Genomic DNA, 20,395 nt, shown 5'->3' on the forward strand with positions numbered 1-20,395 from the left:
GAGAAATACACTGCTGTGTTAAAGAAAGGAAGATTTAAAAATTTAAACGAGGAGCTAAAAATAGTATTCCTAACTTAAAACTGACATTTGGGACAAGGGTTTCTCTAATTCATGTGTTTTCTTTCTACCCTAAAGCATCTGATAAGTAAACAAAGATCTCACTCTTTTTTCACATAAAAATCAGTGCACCATTGTAAATAAAACATAACTGCTCCAATATTAAGGCAATAAACATTTTGCAAAAGTTTTTAAGATGTTGAAGCTTGAGAACCAAAAGGAATTGAAAATGCTAGTGATGGAAGAAATATAGAGAAATTGATTATAAATCCATCATTGGTTTACAAGTAAACACATGTTTTCCAGTTAACAGTAGCCAGAGAAGGTTTCTATACTTGTGGAATTATTTACTGAAGGGCTTACTGTAGGTCATACAATCAGCATTATTACCAATATGCTGCAATTAACCAATACTAATGTATGGAAAATATAAATTTATAAATGGATAGATCATAGAGAAGGCACTTAGTATGGTATAAAAATGGTCCCATGAAGGCAGAGATGTGTTTTGTTTCTCCTGGAACATTTAGAGCCATGACTGGTACACAGTAAGTGCCAGTTTTCTTTATAAAGAAATGAATGAGTTTTCTTTATAAAGGTGAGGGTTTTAGTACAGCGTCACTGGCGTCTCCCCAACCCTCATGACACAGAGAAGCTCTTTAAGGCCATCCCTGCTCCTGCAGTGTGTGCAGATCGAGGAAAGCTAAGTGAGCATTAGGGATGCATTCGCATCCCACTCTCCCACTAACTCCTTGTAAGTCTTAGGTGAGGTGACCGTTCTGGCTATCACCTCCCTCATCTGTAAACATCAGTGACTGCAATAAATGAACTATAATCCAGTTGAAAATTCTTTTTAAAAGCTAGTTTTCTAAGGCCACTTAAAATATGATTTGGTGTATACAAATCTGGATCATATAAACCTTCAGAAACATATTTATAAAGCAAAACCGAGTACATATAGCTATAATTCTGAACACTTTCCCCCTTTAGGACAGTGTTTTACATAACATCAACATATAAGCAGAAGCTTTAAATATTTATAGCAAATAAAATATCTAACTTTAGAAAAAAACAGGCATATTACTTCATATTCTAATTTCTATAAAGAGTTTTAACAAATTCCCATGTATGAATTTCATTTTATTTTTGTAGTAGAAATCTGGGATTTCCCCCCTCATCATCAAGCTATTCACATTCTATAGCAATCACATGCTTAACTGCTTCTCTCCCCTTCCTGGACTGTGAACTCTATGATGACATAATAAAGTATGCAGAGATTGGTATCTGGAATGACCGATTCCTAATCCTCTTGCAGCCTGCTCAGATACTACCTACTCAACCTCTTTGACTAGAAACACAAACTTTCTTACCATAATGATGAAAAAAAAAAAAAGAATGGGTCCAAAACCGTTCTTTAAAAACTAACTAGAATTACATAATTTTAGAATTTGGAGACATAAGAGTAAATAAACCCACCTGGGCCAGCTTACGCTTTTCTGTATTTCCTCCCTTTTCATTGTGTGATGTGTAAACTGGTGTATACTGTACAGAACCAGAACAGGTCCCATAATCTTCTTCATTTTCCTACACAGGAGGAAATATACAAGTAATTATTTTAAAATACTTCTTGTATTACTTTTAGACAAACTATCTGATATAGATGCAAATAGCAAAATAACACTTCAGATACAATTTTAAAAAATCAGGGCGCCTGGGTAGCTCAGTGGGTAAAGCCTCTGCCTTCGGCTCAGATCATGATCTCAGGGTCCTGGGATCGAGCCCCGCATCAGGCTCTCTGTGCAGCAGGGAGCCTGCTTCCCCATCTCTCTCTCTCTCTGCCTGCCTCTCTGACTACTTGTGATCCCTCTCTGTCAAATAAATAAATAAAATCTTTAAAAAAAAATCTATTTAGGAAGAAAATGCATTTTTCTATATTATGAGTTAATAATTTCCAAAATAGTCTCTATTTTGAAAAATCTGGATAAAATTTTTATAAAGATTGTTTACTCTCCATCATTAAAACAGAAGTTTTAAGTAATATTTTTTCGTCAAAGATAGAAAATCAAAACAACTGACAAAAATCTGCAAAGATGTAATATGTACTCAAATAAAAAACACATACACATAAATATTCATATATATGCAATATTCATAGATTCAAATACACATCTTCAAATGCAATCTTTTATAAATTAAGAACATGCTTCAAATTAAAGTAGCGACTACTGGAAAGATCCTATAAAACCAAATGATGGCATTCCTGGCTTAATTCTGCACCAAAGATCATCTTTTTAAAGAAATTCTCAGCTTGAAGCAAGAATTTCAATTGTGATATCAAGGCAATCAACTTTATGAAAACATACATCCTGTTAAAGCATCTTTGAAGATCTCCGTTGTTCTATGATAAAATATGCAAACAATAGAGATTATTCAGTGACTGCATATAGAATGGCAGATAGTTGCCAGAGGGCTTGTTATGAAAAATACATTGTTGAACAAAGGGCTAAGCATATTTCAAACGTCATTAAAAACATAAATCTCATGTGATTTGTAAAGTATAAGCTTCAAACTAATGCAAGAATCAAGGAAGAATGAAAAGAAGAATATGACATACCTTGTGTTTTAGCTTACTCTTCACTTCCTTTATCCCCTGCTTTGCATGATTTTTTGCCTAGAAAAAGGTAACACAAGAGTCTGGCTCAGCATGGTTCTATTACCACTTAAAGAGTAAGCAGATGAGATCTCATTTCATGAAATTTGCTAATTTCATATTATTTAGAAAAAGAACAAATTATAATCTAAAACTTTATTTTCAGGAAGACCACCCCACTTACTATTATATCTAAATTAGTGAAAACATGATTAGTCTCTATTTGCATACTACTATCATACAAAGGCTAACATATAGCCCGTTTTGCCTCTTAAACTATAGAAAATACAGGAGTCAACCAGATGACTACTGCCCAGTCCTAATTTGAAATTGTGATTAACTGGGGGTGAAAAGCAGAATCCATGTCATCCCAGCAGCAGGCTATTGGGGCAAATGTTTGGGTTTTAAGAAACTCAGGCAACTTTACAAAACTTTATTAAAATGTTTTTACAGGCAGACACAGGTTTTTATTAGCAGAAGTATCTTAATGTTATAGCTATTTTACGCCCAGTTTTTCTGGTACAAACTAAAAGTCACTCAACAAAAGACGTTATCCTCATGTTCCACCGGGAATCTGACTGCAGCATTTGAGCTTCTCAGGTCCTGATATGATTCCTGTGGGCTATAACTTAACTAAAGACCAGTAACTGGGGACCTCCCTTAAGCCTTGGCCTTTTTTCCACTGGAAATTCCCACTCAGAGTGGCCAGAGTGGAAAAGAAAGGAAATTCACATTTATCTTGTGTTTCCTTGGTATAAGACTATGTGCTGGGTACCTAGCATGTATTAGCTCATTTAATCATCACAAGTCTGTGAAGTTGGTGCTATTATTACTACATTTTACAAATAAGGAAAGTGACTCAGAGGGCATCAGTCTGCAGAGCCTAGATTCAAATCTGGGTCTATTTCATTTCTAAGTCCAACTTCCCACCATTACAAAAGGGAAGGAAGAACTAAGGTTTTAAAATATATCTATTGAATATAAGTCTTACGAGAGAAAAGGCATCATGAGTCTCCTTCTACAGACATGGAAACTAAGGTCATAGGGACTTAAGACTTTCCGACTCCAATGTTCTTGTTCCTTCTACCAAACCATCCTACCTTCCCAAGTCACTTCTAGGAAGAGTGAATACATGTCTTCCCAAGTTCACTTAGGGGAAGTGTCTCATTTCTTTCCTGTTAATATCTGTAGTACCAAATACAGTATTTGGTATATAGTAACTGCTCAAATTATGTCTTGAACTCGAATAAACAACTATTTCTTTACTGCAAATGAGGCAAAATTAAAATATATTACACACAGTAAAAGAGAACCTAAAAAGTTCAATAACCCTAAATTGTATTTCCATGGTTCTTTGGAATTAAGGCATTTTCACATTCCATATTTTATTGGTAAAGCCACTCTATCTATTTAAAGGGTCCTATTTTAACCCCTACATTCCCATTAGGTAAAAATGAATAATTACCAAGAAAATATTCCTGTTTCCATCTCCCAGAACTTGTATCCATCTTTGCTCTTATTTTGTCTATATTCTAATTTATCTAAATGTCCTCCAGTCTTTCAAAATTTGCTTGATTCACACTAATCTTTTCAGATGCTCCTTGGTGTATACAGTTGAATCTAGTGTCAGTCATGATTCTGTAATTCATGCACTGATTCATTTAAATGGCTGTTGCCCGACCTCCTCCACGGACCTTCAGACTGTCTGGAAGATGGGGTACAGACGTTCTCTCTCTCCTTTTCAATACCAAGTTGAAACTAAGCAATAAACAAGTATGCTCTACAGAGAAGTATCCAGCAAATGGCTTTAGTTAAGAATTTAAAAGACAAAATCCTAACAAAAAAGGTGACTCAGAAAATCTTTTAGCCAAATCAATCATGTATTCACTTTACCGTTATTTTTAGATTTATAAGAAAAGTATACATGTTAGTTCTAGTTTTCTTTCTGGTCTCTGTAAGGATAGAAAAATATAAGAATAAAAAAGCATAGAGAAAATGTTCCAAGCATAGAAGAATGATTTAACAACAGGATAAAATCATTATTTCCTTCAACCAATACATATTTGGTTCCTCTGTACTATGTCCAAAACACAGAGCGAAGGGACGATGATACAAACATAAAACTAGCAGGGGCAGTACCTCTGTCATTCACACTATGTGCCATACTCAGGGCTGCAACTCAAATAACCAGTACAACGCCTAGTATGCGAGAGGTACTCAAATAACTTACTGAATAAATGAAACAGTTTAAAACATGGTTCCCAGTTTTTAAAAATTTACCATCTATGGAAAATCAAGCAAATATATCCTGTTAAACCCATTCAGGAGAGAGAGAGATCAGAAGTTTTGTTCATAGTAATTTGTGGTCAAAGGAGGAAGTTCAAGAGTTCATAGTTCGAATAGCCTCAAAAAGGTGAGTTTTAGGTACAACTATGAAAGTCACAAACTGACTTTACTTGTCCAAAACCTCTTGACTTCTTCATTCATGTGCAACATGATCACAAGATAAATGATGAAAGCAATTAAGAACATTCTGAAGACCTTAATTGGCTTGAAATTAATTTAGGGAATTATCTTCCAGAGAGCAGAATTTTGACTTGTTAACATTTTACTGTTCTGCAGAAAATAAAACACTCTACTGATGAGAAAGATAAAAATATGAATAATGAATAAGTTTTGAACATGTTTATTTCTGGGTTTTTATCAAAAATAGAGAAAAATTAAGGAGAAAAACATAATAGCAAAGTAATATAAAACATTTCTCTTAGACTGAGGAAAAATTTCCAAGTGCTTGTTCAAGGAATAAAATAAGGGGCACTCGACTGAGAAACCTTTTTTTATAATCTTAAATGAATGTGAGAAACAAGGCCAGTCTGATGTTTTGCATGGCAGCCATATGCTATTTTATCATAAAAAAAAATCTCTCCAAAAACTGTATATAAATCAAACCACCAGTATTATAGTAAGATAGTGACACACTAAGAGAGGTTTTCCAGAAAAACTATGAAACAACCAAACAAAATGCACAGGCTGCTGTTTCCAGGCAAAATGGATTCAAAATGGATTCCTCTTCCTACGATGAGGCTTCAAACAGCTCAGAATTGTGGCACTATTTTTGAATCCACTCTGTAGATTAGCTTCCCTACTATAAAATGTAATCTTTGAAATGGATTTTTTTTAACAGTAATGGTGGCTACATATATGTCATAATTGTAAGTCAAAACAAGAATATAAGTTCTAAGCTTATTAAAATATATTATTCCATTATTAATTCAATCATACCACTTCCTTTACTGAGAGAGCATTTGAAGATAAACTCTTAAAAATCAGAACTATTGCCCTCAGGTGCCTGGGTGGCTCAGTTGGTTGAGCCTTGGACTCTTGAAATTTCTGCTCAGGTCATGATCTCAGAGTCCTGAGATTGAGACCAACACTGGGCTCACGTTCAGTGTGGAGTCTGCTCGAGATTCTCTCTCCCTCTTTCTCTGACCCTCCCCCTGCCTGCACGTGCGCTCTCTCTCTCTCTCTCAAATAAATAAATGAATAAAATCTTTACAAAAATCCTGCTGCCCTGAATATTTTTAGAAATAAAAAATACATATGACCTACTACATTTAAAAATTATTTTACTGAATACCAACCCACTAGCTCCAACCAGTTTAATACTAGAGATAAAGATTCACACAGGCAAAAGAAGTGCTGAAACAGAGATATGAGGACCCAGAAGGTACGTGAACCCTTATAGTGTGGGGTTGGACATTTTATAGGGAAACAGCTAAAGCTTAAACTAAGTCTTATCGAATGAATTAGTGTTTACTGGGTGGATAAAATCCAAGAAATAAATGTGCCAGTTAGTAGAAATGGATTGTGTAAGGATAGAGGCAGAAGAGAACATCTTGCATTCATGAAATGAGGAGTAGCTCAGTATCTCTAGAAATACGGCAGGCTTTAGGGGCTAGGGTGAATTGAAAGGACAGAAGAGGGATCAGGTCTTGAAGGGTCTTGGCTATTATATTAAGGAGATTTTTATTTATTAATTATTTTTGTTACTGCTATTGATATAGCGATTTTTGTTTTACTTCAGCCATGGAGAATCACTAAAGAATTTTAATTATAGAGAGTCAAACATCTTTGAGGGAAGAGAATGTGCAATATTTGCCTATTTTTTCTACTTTAGCCTCAAGTATACAATGGGAATTTAAAATATGTTGTTAAATGAAAGAATCAAATCTTTAAAAATGGCACTTCGTTATGGACTGCTTCAATCTAATTGCGCAATTTTACTGATAGCTTGGAAATAAACAAGACCTGTTTTTAGATTATATAAAGGGAATATCCTTTCTATACAACAGTTTTAATAACTGAATTCACTTTGGTCAGTATTAACTCTAAATTTTTTAAAGCTTTTTTAAATTAAATTAAATTTAATTAATTTATCTTTAAAATATTCTATTTATTTATTTGATAGACAGAGATCACAAGTAGGCAGAAAGGCAGGCAGAGACAGGAAGGGAAGAAGCTCCCCACTGAGCAGAGAGCCTAGATCTCAGGAGCCTGAGATCATGACCTGAGCTGAAGGGAGAGGCTTGAACCCACTGAGCAACCCAGGCACCCCTAAAGCTTTTTTTTTTTAAAGAAAAAATAAGAAGTATTCTAGATGTACATGTCTGTCAGCTAGGAAAATGTATAATTTTATTAATAGAATTTTTAAATATCAAAAGAAAACTTACAAATTTATATGCTGTCCGTACAGCTGGAGTTGCTTTGGTCATTGCTGTGTTAAACAGTGCACCTCCTTTCTGTAAAGAAAAAGAAGAAAGATATTTCAAAAAATTTTAAGCCAGACTGTCCTGAAAACAAAGTATTATTAATAGTATGGAAAAAGAGCTTTTCTCACAAATTAAAGACTACAGAAATTATGTCACATTAAATGTTTTCAAACTTTCATATACTATAGTAATTTCAGACAAAATGTAAACATTCTACTCTGTTCTTTTAGTTGATGTAATACATGATTTAAAAATCATTTCATCTTTGCAGTTTAGGCAGACTTCAGAAATACGACCAATAATAGGTACATTTAAAACTTAATAAAAAAAAGAACTAAAATGTGTGGAGGCAAGTTTTACATTTAAAAAAGATCATATTGGGCGCCTGGGTGGCTCAGTGGGTTAAGCCGCTGCCTTCGGCTCAGGTCATGATCTCAGGGTCCTGGGATCAAGTCCCGCATCGGGCTCTCTGCTCGGCAGGGAGCCTGCTTCCCTCTCTCTCTCTCTCTCTCTCTGCCTGCCTCTCTGTCTACTTGTGATCTCTCTCTGTCAAATAAATAAATAAAATCTTTAAAAAATAAATAAATAAAAAAAAATAAAAAAGATCATATTAACAACAAGAAATTAATACCAGAAATGATAAAACTTTCCTCAAATGATACTTCTCCTAATTTCTTTGTTCTAGGATAGAATATAGCTAACAATAACAACTTTTCAAAACACACCATTTATCTCTGGACAAAAGCTTTTCATTTTAAAATTATGAATATCAATTAAATTATAACAGCATAAAATAAACATATTTAAAATGTGAAAAAGTACAAACATTTCAAATACTGCCAATAAACGGTGTAAGTATAAACAGCATCATTTTACTGAACACTTCTCCATATACATTTGAGTGAAAGAGGAAGAAACAGTGAAGGGTTATCATTACCTTGACTGTATGCACCCATTGTTGATATGACCTTGGGTTCCCTGGAAAATATAAAAATAAGATGTCAGGAATATTTGATCTAAAATAAATCATAAACTAAAATTCATCAAGAACTAATATTTCCAGATGTTAGTAGGCAGATTTTATTTATCTGCAATGTTGTGTAAAAAGCAATGTTATTGTAAAACTATTAAATTGCTCTCTTAGGAACACAGTGATTAGAATGTTTTAGAACAGAGATTTTTTTCTTTTCTCATGTATGAAGGTAATATGTTATTCTATTTTCTTTCATTTTAAGGAGGGATAAAATAAACCCTCTTTTTTGAAATCCAAGATTCCTATGTCTTTTATATTAATTTTTCAATGTTTTATATCTATGTTGTCTTGTAAAAGTGTGTCTCTTTTATGCAACTGTGTTCATTTAAAAAATAATATTGTCAGTGCATAGGAAAAGAAAAAAAAAACTAGATGGGAATTTAAAAATGCAAAGAAACTTGAAGACAAAAGAGATTATTCTATGGTTTTTAACTATTAACATTAATGGATCACAAATTCCACTGTAATGCAATACAGTCAAGTTCTGAAGATATTCTCTAGTTGTAAATCCAAATTTGAAAGAAACTACCCAAGGAAATGTGAAGCCAATGAAGGTTTTAGTTTACAGAGCATCATGGTTATTAGAAAGTTCAAATGCTGACAAAGTTCTTTTTTTTTTTTTTAAGTTTTTATTCAAGTTCCAGTTAGTTAACATACAGTGTAATATTAGGTTCAGGTGTACAATACAGTGACTCAAAACTTCCATACAACACCCGGTGCTCATCACAAGTGCACTCCTTAAAACCAGTTCTAATAAAACTAGTAATCACATATTTGGTTCCAAATATGGTAATTTAATCAATAAAATGACATCAAAGGGCAAAAAAAGAAAACACAATAATCTCAAGTAATGTTTTATATCAACTGACTTAGATTTCATCTGCCTTCTTGGTTTAAATGCTTAAAAAACGAAGTCCTGATGGCTACTCCAAGTACAAGTAATCCCTAAAACAGATTATGGTCTCTTCTTTTTTTCAATTGGGGTATAGTTGACATACAACATTAAGTTAGTTTCAGACATAAAGCATGATTCGATATTTGTATATATTGCAAAGTGATCACCACATAAGCCTAGTTAAGATCTTCACCATATATGTTCTCTACTTGCATATTGTGTTCTTTTAACAAATTCATTACCTTGCTATTATAAAATAGAAGCAGAATGATCCCAGCCCAAGAATTTATTTCCAGCTGTTCTCTTTGCATTCCTAACCAACATCAGGCAAAATGTGTACAGCTCTGATTTTATTCCTGTAATTAAAATCTTTCTCTAACGCACAGAAAAAAAAATTAAGAAATAACCCTCATTGTAAAAAACATCTCTTACTACTCAGCACTGCACTTCACTTTTCTGGAAGAAAATACATGAGCAAAAATAATATTTTTTCTAATCTTATGAAATGATTATAGCAAAATGTGTCTACTTAAAATAACCTATGTAAATAAAATCTGCACTGTTAAAAAACCATGAGTTTTAGGTGGTATTTGTCCTAAACAATTTTTAAATTATATTTCCTTTATAAAATGACAAAAAATTCAAGTTATTCTATCAATTTATTTCCAAGGAGAGTTTATTAACAAAAAAATAAACAGTATGTCTTTTTCCAGATTGTTCATATACTTTTACCTCTCTATTAAATGTTCTCAACAGTTCATATACTTATTAACTTCTCTATGAAAAATGATTGGCTAGAAATCACACATTTAAGACTTGGTTGTTATTTATAGTATTCTGGAAAGTGCTTTACTTTCATTCTTTCCACAAAATAAATGGAAGAAAATAGAAAGAGAAACACTAACTTCTATATGATAACTATTTAGCATTCTGGAACACTTGTCAATCCAGAAAATAATTTTTTAAGCCCCTAAACTACAAAGAAAAGAAGTATCATAAAATTTCAGAGCAGTTATAGAAGGATCAGTGTCTTATTTAGAGTTGTGAGGAATAAAAATAGCTCTCATATTCAATTCTCCGCAGGTCACAAAATGTTTTTATACCTACATCCCCTTATTTGAGTTGTGTTTTTATACTCCCAAGATAGGTAAAGCAGGTAGTATCTTAGGCAGCACAGTTCAATGAGAAGGAAGTGGACTTTGGAGTCCAATGGTCTGAGGGTTCAAGTCCACTGTATCCTTGTAAACTATGGCGTTTGGGACGAGGTCTTTAACCTGGCTGCTACAATGTTACTTAGTACAGTACCTAGCACATCAAGACACACCAAAAATGTAAGTTATTATTGTCAGAAATTGCCAAATGAAGAAAGTGAAGATTCTGAGGTGGCACATTATTTGCCCAAGGTCACAAAGATAGCAACTGAGAAAGAATAAGAATCTAGGTATTTGAATTCTTGGTTCTGTAGTCCTTCAACTCTGAAATTCTACCTCTTAAGACTGTTAAATAAAATATGATAAAACAGAGATTTCCTCTATATCACTTCACACTAATTACATTAGAAATGAAAATGGGCTGTTCAAAGCAGATACCTTGAGAAGAAACAGTTCACAGAATCACCAATAATAATCCAGAATTATATGCACAGGGGAAAACAGAAGTCCTTACATAAACTGCTTGAGATGATGGGGAAACATGTGGTACGATATAGGTAGAGTCCTGTTAAATTTTTTTTAAAGATATTTGTTTCTCTAAATTTAGAGCTTTTCAAATAGAAGGCTTCTATTCCCACAAAATTTATGAGACAAACGCATTATTTTTAAAAATATTGTTTAAAGGCTGTTTTTCTTCTTAAAAATGAATCTGAATGCCAAAAAAAAAAAAAAAAAAATCCGAGTCCTTCCTAAAGTCACTGGATTATGGAAATAACAAGCATTATTGAGGAAATTCCTAGCATTGTTCTCATTAAACATATGAGTGGTTTTCTCACACTCAAGGACAGAATATCTTTGTCTCTCACCTGTCTGAAGTCTTATTCCTTAAATATATTTGTTTAAATTCCAGAAATTTGTAGTTATTTTTCAAAAAATATATAAATTTACCTAAACTGTTCAGTGAAGCCAGAAAAATGCCATAAAGTGGAAGACTACCTACTATCTCTTCCAATCCCCTTGGTGCCTCAGTCAGTACAGGAAAGAGAGAAATAAATAAAAGACTGATCAGATTATATCAGGAAACTAATGAGGAAACAAATGCTAATGAAGAATAACTATATGCTTCTTTATAAAATCAATCTGAAAATGTTTCTCCTTCTGAAAGTTTAGATAGCTGGAAGTGGATTTAAAAAACTAGCCTGATTTTAAATGAAAAAAATATGTAACCCTCCCCCCACCACGTTCTTAACTACTCAATATTCCTTGGCTGCTTGTTCACAGACCAATATTTTTATTTATCTAATTGTACCCTTTGTCCTACTTACGTCCACTTCTATTACCTTTTAGCCTCTATAGATATTCTTCCTTTTACATACTTCCTGATATTACTTCTCTGATAAGGCTGAACATTCTACAAAGGTCTCATGAAAACATCAGGAGTAACAGGGATTCCTTTAACAGTCCTGAGCACAGGAATTCACAGGACAGAAATCAGTTTTTGGAAATCTGTATGCATTCACAGTCTTTAGCCATAGTTCTAGATTCAGTGTGAATCTAGATTTTCTATGTATGACTGTCCTGCTTTGTATATTCTTATCAGAGCCACAACAATTACGAAGTTCCACCGTGCTCATATTCATTTTATCATCACCGTGCATACTGGCAACAAACAGGATACATAAACTGTTACTGCAATGGCACAGAAAGGGGAGAAATTAGATGCTTCTTCAAAATTTCCTAATTATTTTTGCTTAGCTTTAGTGAATGTTGATTTTTCTTATGGTGATCTTTCTTGGGGCTTAGTAGAAAAATCTTCACCGGATAATCACAAGACAGGAATTTTACTTTTATCCACTCGGAGTAGAGAAGGCTTGGGCAGTGCTCTTGTTTACTGAATGTCTTCTAATTAAGAAGATTTCTTATCATAAGAAAGCAATATATTATAGTTATTAAAGCAAGAGCTTTGAACGCAGGCAGATACATGACAGTTCAGACTCTAACACTACTAGCTGTGTGACCTTGAGCAAATTGTTGAGATAAGTGCCCTTATAAAAACGGGGATGGGTAATCAAAATACCTCAGGGGCTCTGAGGATTAAATGAGATAAAATTTGTAGGCTCTTATAAGAGATTCTGTCACATATTAATATCAGTAAGAACAATTATAATTATTCTTACTGTAACTATGAGAGAAATGAGTTATAATAGTTTACTTTTTTGAAAAATAGTTTCATATCACGATACAGACATCTTTCTTTATAAATATAGTTTAAATGACAAATGTATAATGTTCTTTTATATATCATTTATAAGAACATTACTAATTTTTATTATATTCATATTTTTATTTAAAATCCTAATAAATTGTGCTTTATATTCTTCTAAGAATAATCTCTATATATCTCTAAAATAATAACCTAAAATACAATGATTAAAAAATAACACTTGATAGCCAGACATAATTTGTAATATACTTTCTTGCTGTACATACTGAAATTAATACTTGTTGAACTATGTTTTCCCTTTCATTCACTATTGCTCCCGCCACCACCAAATTAAGATAAGCATTCAAAACTTTTTGCATTTTAAGAAAGAACAGCGAAGTGGTTGGCATGAAGTTGTACTGCAAATGTAGCCGTCTCTAAGTCAGATGCCAACTGGTGATCAATATTCCATTCTTTTTAAATCATGAGACCTTTAATGAAAGATTTCAGCAACCCCTCTCCCACCAGAAAAGCCACCCACCTATCCTGTATTCTAGAACAGAGGTATCTGGACCAATGGTTAAGACTACAGAATTCGACTCTACAAAACGATCACAGTTCTACCCCATTACTGTCACAAGATGTCATCTTCAATTCCATATATGATACTAGCCCCACGGGTCATAAAAATAATGAGACAGCAGTTATATAAATACTGAATGGATGCCTCAAGCAATTTGTCCATGAGCTGACAATATTTTGCTTGTCTGAGTTGAAAAGTAAAAAAGCCTTATTTTAACACAAAAGTTCCATTGAAGCTAAATTTTTACCCATGAGCTGAGGAAAGCAAGGAGCTTGGCTTATTCGCTGAGTCAAGTAAACTAAGTTTTTCCCAAAGCTAAATGCTTTCAGTGAAATGCTATACTTATGTCAGATGAAGGTCCATAAATGCTCGGTTCATTGCTACCTCTTTTAATGAACAAATTTTCTCAATGGTTTTTATATTTCGATGGTGCAAAAATACATCTTATTTAAGAATAAAATTAAATTTGGGGAAAATTGTAGATGCATACTTATTACTATTTGTCTTTTCATGTTTTATTTATCTTTTCTAGCAACTATTTATTCAAACACACACTAAAGACATCTCTTCCCTAAATTAAACCTACAGATAAAAAGTTACTATTATACATGGTGAAAACGAACATACCAGAGATTTTTGTTTTGTTTGTTTAGTTCACCCTGTACCTGGAACAGTGCCTACTATATACGTAAACACTTAGCACAACACCAGCTGAATGAATGAATGTGACATTTCAAGGACTCAAGCAAAATTCTCTGCCAGAGTCAGGACTATATACTGAAGCAATCATGTACAAGTACCAGTTCATAAGTCATTAACTGTCTAGGTAATCGTAATGTTGTTTGAATACTTATATATGAAACACTGTATTTGTTTAATTATATTAAAGTGCATTATATTAAATAAAAATGAGATATCACCTAGCTTATGTTTCACACATACAAAATAATACGACGCCTTCCATTTTTTTAGTGAGCACTTTTTACAGTGACAAGTGTAAGCACATGGGATGGTAAACTGAAAAGTCTTTTCCTCATGCTGCAATGTTCTGCAAAGCAAAAAAAAACAAAAGGCAAAGACTACTATAACAATACACTTACTTAAAATGTAAAAGCACTGTGGTATTCAAATCTTTTTTTAGATTATATTATCAAATATTTCAACTATAATCTTAGTTCTTTAAATCTTACTTAGTAGTAGACATCACTGTGGGTTATTTTTAGCAGACAACACTAGTCAGGATGAAAGACAGGAAGATACAAGCTAAATGTATTTCTGTGACATTTATTTCTACTAATATTAAGTGATTATTCAAGCAAACAGCTACCAATTCATGAGACCATCTTAACACCTTGAATAATAAAATAAGTTAACACCATAGCTCTTATAAGATCAAAAAATATATCTAAGACATTTTATGTTTAAAAGAAAATCGTTCCTTATGAAGTAGATTATATCAGATACGAGTGTAAAAATCAAAACAATTGTTACTCAGAAAATGGATAATCACACTGGAACTAGTCTTTACCTCCACAAAAGCCACCAGAAGTGATTTCCTCTTCAAATACATCAGAAAAACCCCTTCCTGAATTTAGTTTTGCCAGTCGACCATCAATAAACTGAAATTAAAAAGTGTCAAATATGTTAATTTTCACTTCCTTCATAAAATTAATTTTACTTACAGAAAAAATATTAATATCAGATACTTATATAAATATAAATTACACATATATATGTATATACACACATATACAGATACATGTCAAGAAAACTCAAACAATTAAAATAGCCCAGTAAAATAATAGCACTTTAGTTAAATCAGAAATGTATGGTACAGACTGTGACTTCATTAACAAGAAAAATAATGTACAATTTACTGGCACTTGGCTACTTTCTATTTTGTCTATCTGTGCTATCTGAAATTTGTATCTTTTGGATTATAAAAAATGTTATAAATGTTTTCAGGTTTCTCCATCCATAATGAAGGTAAAGTATCTTTAAGGTCCCTTGCATAAGAGACAAAGGGTAATATAAGAAAGACTTAAATGATGTTTGAAAGATAAACCTGAAGATTTGGAGATTAATACAAAATGTTCACTTTCATGATGGAATTAATCCTGGCCATAATTTTTTTACTCTGGAAAATTTAAATTTAGCCAAATTAAAATAGCTTGACTTTTAAACAATTCTCACTCTGTCATAGTTCTAAAAAAAAGTTTTCTATTTAAATGAACAAAACTAATTTAGAGAAGTTCTATAGAGCAATACAGTATTCCTCAGGTAGCATTTTAAAAATTATTTAATGGCAGTAAGTTACATCAGTTTTTTAAGACTCTGAGACAGAAATCTCTTACAAAATTAAGAAAGAAACAAATGAAATCAACACAGTCCTGTTCAAAATATGGTTTAACTACCTTATATTATCATAGAATAATTTTGAACCAAAATGTTAGAAGGATTTAAACAGATGTAGCCTAAAAGATGTATAGTACTGGCTTTTTTTTTTTTTTCTTTAAGAGTGTGAGTTGCTCTCATAAAAATTAAAACTTTTTGAGGGTAGGGACCACAGATAACCCAATTTTATATCCTCATTATGGATATAATGGAATAAAAAAGTTTCCAATAATATAAGCAAATATGAACAGGAGTTTGGAGAATGAAATCACATCGCTGCTACTTATTAGCTTTATGATCCTGGGCAACTTGCTGTCTGTGAGAGTCTGCTTCCCCTTCTATAAAATGGGAAAAATAATAAATATCTTATGGTGTTTTGTGAGGGTTAATTGAAACAATATGAAGTACCTAGATTGCAGGCAGAGAATAAATGTTAAATACTAAAGTCCACCTTTTCCCACGACCATCACCTATTCGATCTCTGTCAATTTATGGATTTCCTGAGTGTAGGATCACTGTCTTTCTCATGTATGTATCTTGAATACCTGGCAAAAGCCTCACATATAGTTTGAAATGAATGTTTGCTGAAAGACTCCCGTATACTGAAACAATGTGAAAGGCATGTGTACGTAATTATTCATTTCATTGTATCTTGAGATAAAAGGTAATAACAATCTTGGCATCTTCCCTACATATGATAAATGGTTAATTTGAAAATAAAGTGGTTTAAAATGCTTGCAAGATTTCACTTTCATATATTTTCAACACAGCAGTATAAATCAAACTAAAGTGATCTAATTTGATGGACTAAGTATCATTTTGAAGAAAAAAGGTGAAGTAAAATGATAAATTTAAAGCAATATATTACTGACAAATGAAGCAAACTAAGACATCCTTTTAAAGGACTTAATTTGCTTTAAAAGATTAAGACTACAAGACTTTTTAAAAGGTTTTCATTTTTATGTTTACTAGAAATAATCCATCCATTTTAGTTTGAGTGGAATAGTTCAACATCTAAAAGGAGATAAATCCCCAAACTATTTACTGATTATGCATTTTTGAGCATGAGTAACTACTTTGTGTTACTCAACTAGTGAATTGAACCAATAAAAATTAATCACTTATAAAATGCCTCATGTTATCAACTGACTTTACAAACAATTCTGTCAGTGACAATCAGACATTAATCCGCATGCATACTTAATGCAAATGTTTGTTCTTAAAATAAAAGATGGATTTTGTGCACACACACACACACAAACATATTCTATATACATACACACAAATATAGATACCCAGGGATAAGCTGAGAAGAGGCATTAATGGAGAAAAACATGCTTAAGGTAACAGTTTTCTAAATTTCTTTTTCTAGTTTTGATTCAGTAACTAGTAACACCTTTTTTTCTTTTTTTTCCAAGTGGAGTTGGGTCATGGTCACTCCATTCTAGTAACTCTGGAGGATTTCATAGTAAGTAAAAAAGACCATTTTAGCTATTTTGCATAGAAGTAATTTTGAACTAAAAAATATTATCTGTAGGAAAAGCTATAACTAAAATGGGCTGTAACCTTTCAGTTGATTACCCACCTAATTTAGTAAACACACATCTTTAGGTAATTGGAAGATGTAAGTTTTAGAAGAATTAATTTGGAATTGCAAGTAACAAGTAACAATAACAATGAAAGTGCTATAGATATAACAGATAGATATAATAAAATATTAAGGTGCAAGTAGATTTTTAAAAGAATTTAAGAGTGTGAATTAAGATGATGCTTTTTACATAAATCTCAATATTTTGCTTTTCATTCCAAAAGTCAAAATTTAAACCTGGACCTATGCTAAATAATCACACCAAAACATAAATAACATAATTGGAAATTTCAAAAAAAAATCATAGACATAATTCTATAGCATGGAGTCTATAATTTTATTATAAATTATAAATAAGTCATTCATATAAGGATATATATAATTATCAAGATTATTAATATTATTCCAATTGCAAGAATTGCATTTTGTTAATCCTTACAACACAATCTTAAAGTAGTGTGACAGGTTACAAGAGAAATGTTTTTAAGCAGTAAAGCTACTTCCTGCTACTCTTTTTGACAGTTATTGCTAAGGTTTTTCAAAATGTTTTTATCTTCAAATAACTATCTTTTTTTTTTTAAAGATCTTATTTATTTATTTGATAGAGAGAGAGATCACAAGTAGGCAGAGAGGCAGGGAGACAGAGAGCGGGAAGCAGGCTCCCTGCTGAGCAGAAAGCCTGATGCAGGGCTGCATCCCAGGACTCCGAGATCATGACCCGAGCTGAAGGCAGAGACTTAACCCACTGAGCCACCCAGGCGCCCCTAAATAATCATCTTAATAGGAAATTAAATCCATTTAAAGAAATTATCTGTTGTTTTAAATGGACTTCAGTAAGCAATACCGTTAACTAAAAACAAACATTCACCATATCAATTTTCAAATAAGATATATATGTTTTAAAAATACAATAAAATGTAAAGAATAGACTTAGAGTTAAGCTTTTTTCGAAAAAAATATAAAGAATATGTTCTGATTCACAGAATAAACTTAAATATATGGCCCAGCAGATTATGCATCTTTGCTCTAAGAGAGAAATTGTATGTTTCTCAGTTCCTTAATTCCTCACCAGTCAGTGCACTTCTGGCATTTACTCTAAAAATCCAAAATAAGTTATGCTATTAATCAGTGTTCTAAATGCCTTCAGTGGTGTGGACATATGTTATATAAATATTTAATTGTAATTAATCCATCAAAACTCTGAGGATGACAATAATTAAACTGTATGAGTCTTAAACGATTTTTAAAGATTTTGACTTTTTTAAAAAGAGCTCATAAAAAAACATTGTTCTGAGGAAAAAAAGTTAGTGGTGCAATTCTTTATCAAGCTGGGGAAGTAGGAAGATGGAGTGCCGTTTTTTGTGCTAACACAACGGTCTTATTACTGAAGCAAAGCAGCAGAGGCGGTGGAGCAACACAAAAAACAAATCGAGACTCCCCAACTCCTTTTTCCGCCTGGAGGAAAAATGAACATGTTTCAAAATTTACCTCCTATAAGAAATTCTTCCTGCACAAATGTAAGATATCTAATAAAGGCTTGAGAGCTAGAGAAAAAATACATATTTAATGAGTAGAAATCTTCAGCAATTTAAAGAAAAAAATGTTAATACTGTAAAAAAAAGTACTTTTAAAAGGTATTAATTTATAACAGATCCTTAAAATTTCCTTTCTATATAATGCTTTGGGCTCAAAAAAAAAAAAAGTAGTCTAATTTAAATATTCCTTCTTATCAATGCTCAGTAAACCTTGACAGGTTAGTGAAAACTACACTAAAGTGGTACAATAAATTAAGTCAACAGATATTTATAGACACCTGCTAAATGTAAGGCATTCAGTGAGTCACTATATATATAAACACAAACTGCTATAATAAATGGGAATGAGGTAGGTCAGTTTAGAGCTCAACCAAAAGAATTAAGTATATGAAAGAACAGAAATAAACTTATCTTTATTCCATCACAAATCCTAGGCAAATAAAACTGTAAGGATACTAAATTACACTGCAATGGTATAATGACCAGGAAAACATTTTGAAGGGTATAAAAAAGCCCAATCAGTGTGATTTATTATTGGAACTAATAACCTAAAAAACATTAACAGAACACTATCCTCTAGGATATATCAACAGACAGTCTTTAGATAATTTGCAACAAAATCAAGTCTGTTAAACTTCATGACCACCGGATCAAAGAATCAATTCAATCATTCGATAAATATCTAATTAGATGTTTACTATATGCCAGATACTTTCCTAGATGCCTGAAATACAGAAACAAATAGAACAAATATTCCAGACTTCGTGGGCTCTCTCTCTTTTTTGCTTGATGAATCTAACTAAAGGTTTATTGATTTCATTTATCTTTTCAAAGAACTAGGTCTTAGCTTCATTGATTTTTCTATTTTTTTAAGTCTCTATTTTCATTTATTTCCTCTCTGATCTTTATTATTTCCTTCCTTCTACTAACTTTGTTCCTTTTCTAGTTCCTTTAAACTTAAGACTGTTTATTTGAGACCTTTTTTGTTTCTTGAGATAGACCTGAACATCTCCTCAGACAAGGGCAACAAAAGCAAAAATAAACAAATGAGACTATAACAAACTAAGAAGCTTTAGCACAGTGAAGGAAACCATCAACAAAATGAAAAGGCAACCTATTGAATGGGAGGAGATACTTGCAAATGATGTAACAGATGAAGGGTTGAGATCCAAATTACATAAAGTTCTCATATAACTCAGTAATAAAAAAACAAAAAATCCAATTTAAAAGTGGGCAGAGGACCTGAACACACATTTTTCCGAAGAAGACATACAGATAGACAATAGACATATGTAAAGATGTTGAACATTACAAATCATCAGGGAAATCCAAATCAAAACAATGAGATAACACCTCAAAACTGTCAAAATAGCTATTATCAAAAAAAGAAAAGAAATAAAAAGTACTGGCAAAGATGTGAATAAAAGGAAATCCTCATGCACTGTTGGTGGGAATGTAAATTGGTGCAGCCACTAACAGTATGGAGTTTCCTCCGAAAAATTAACAACAGAACTACCATACTATTCAGCAATTTTAC

At 32.3% G+C, this 20,395-nt stretch overlaps 1 protein-coding gene across 1 annotated transcript in view; it reads right to left on the reverse strand.

Moving 5' to 3' along the window:
* LOC111151059 (DENN domain containing 1B) overlaps positions 1–20,395 on the reverse strand; it is a 285,630-nt gene that overhangs the window by 35,057 nt on the left and 230,178 nt on the right. The window contains exons 16-20 of the mRNA XM_022508793.1: positions 14,870–14,960; positions 8,414–8,454; positions 7,438–7,506; positions 2,672–2,728; positions 1,534–1,641 (exon numbers count right to left, since the gene is read on the reverse strand). Coding sequence (XP_022364501.1) covers positions 1,534–1,641; positions 2,672–2,728; positions 7,438–7,506; positions 8,414–8,454; positions 14,870–14,960 — 366 coding nt within the window. The remainder of the gene's footprint in view (positions 1–1,533; positions 1,642–2,671; positions 2,729–7,437; positions 7,507–8,413; positions 8,455–14,869; positions 14,961–20,395) is intronic.

The sequence above is a fragment of the Enhydra lutris genome, unplaced genomic scaffold (assembly GCF_002288905.1).
Source record: "Enhydra lutris kenyoni isolate GAN:26980312 unplaced genomic scaffold, ASM228890v2 scaffoldscaffold25, whole genome shotgun sequence".
NCBI classification, from domain to species: Eukaryota; Metazoa; Chordata; class Mammalia; order Carnivora; family Mustelidae; genus Enhydra; species Enhydra lutris.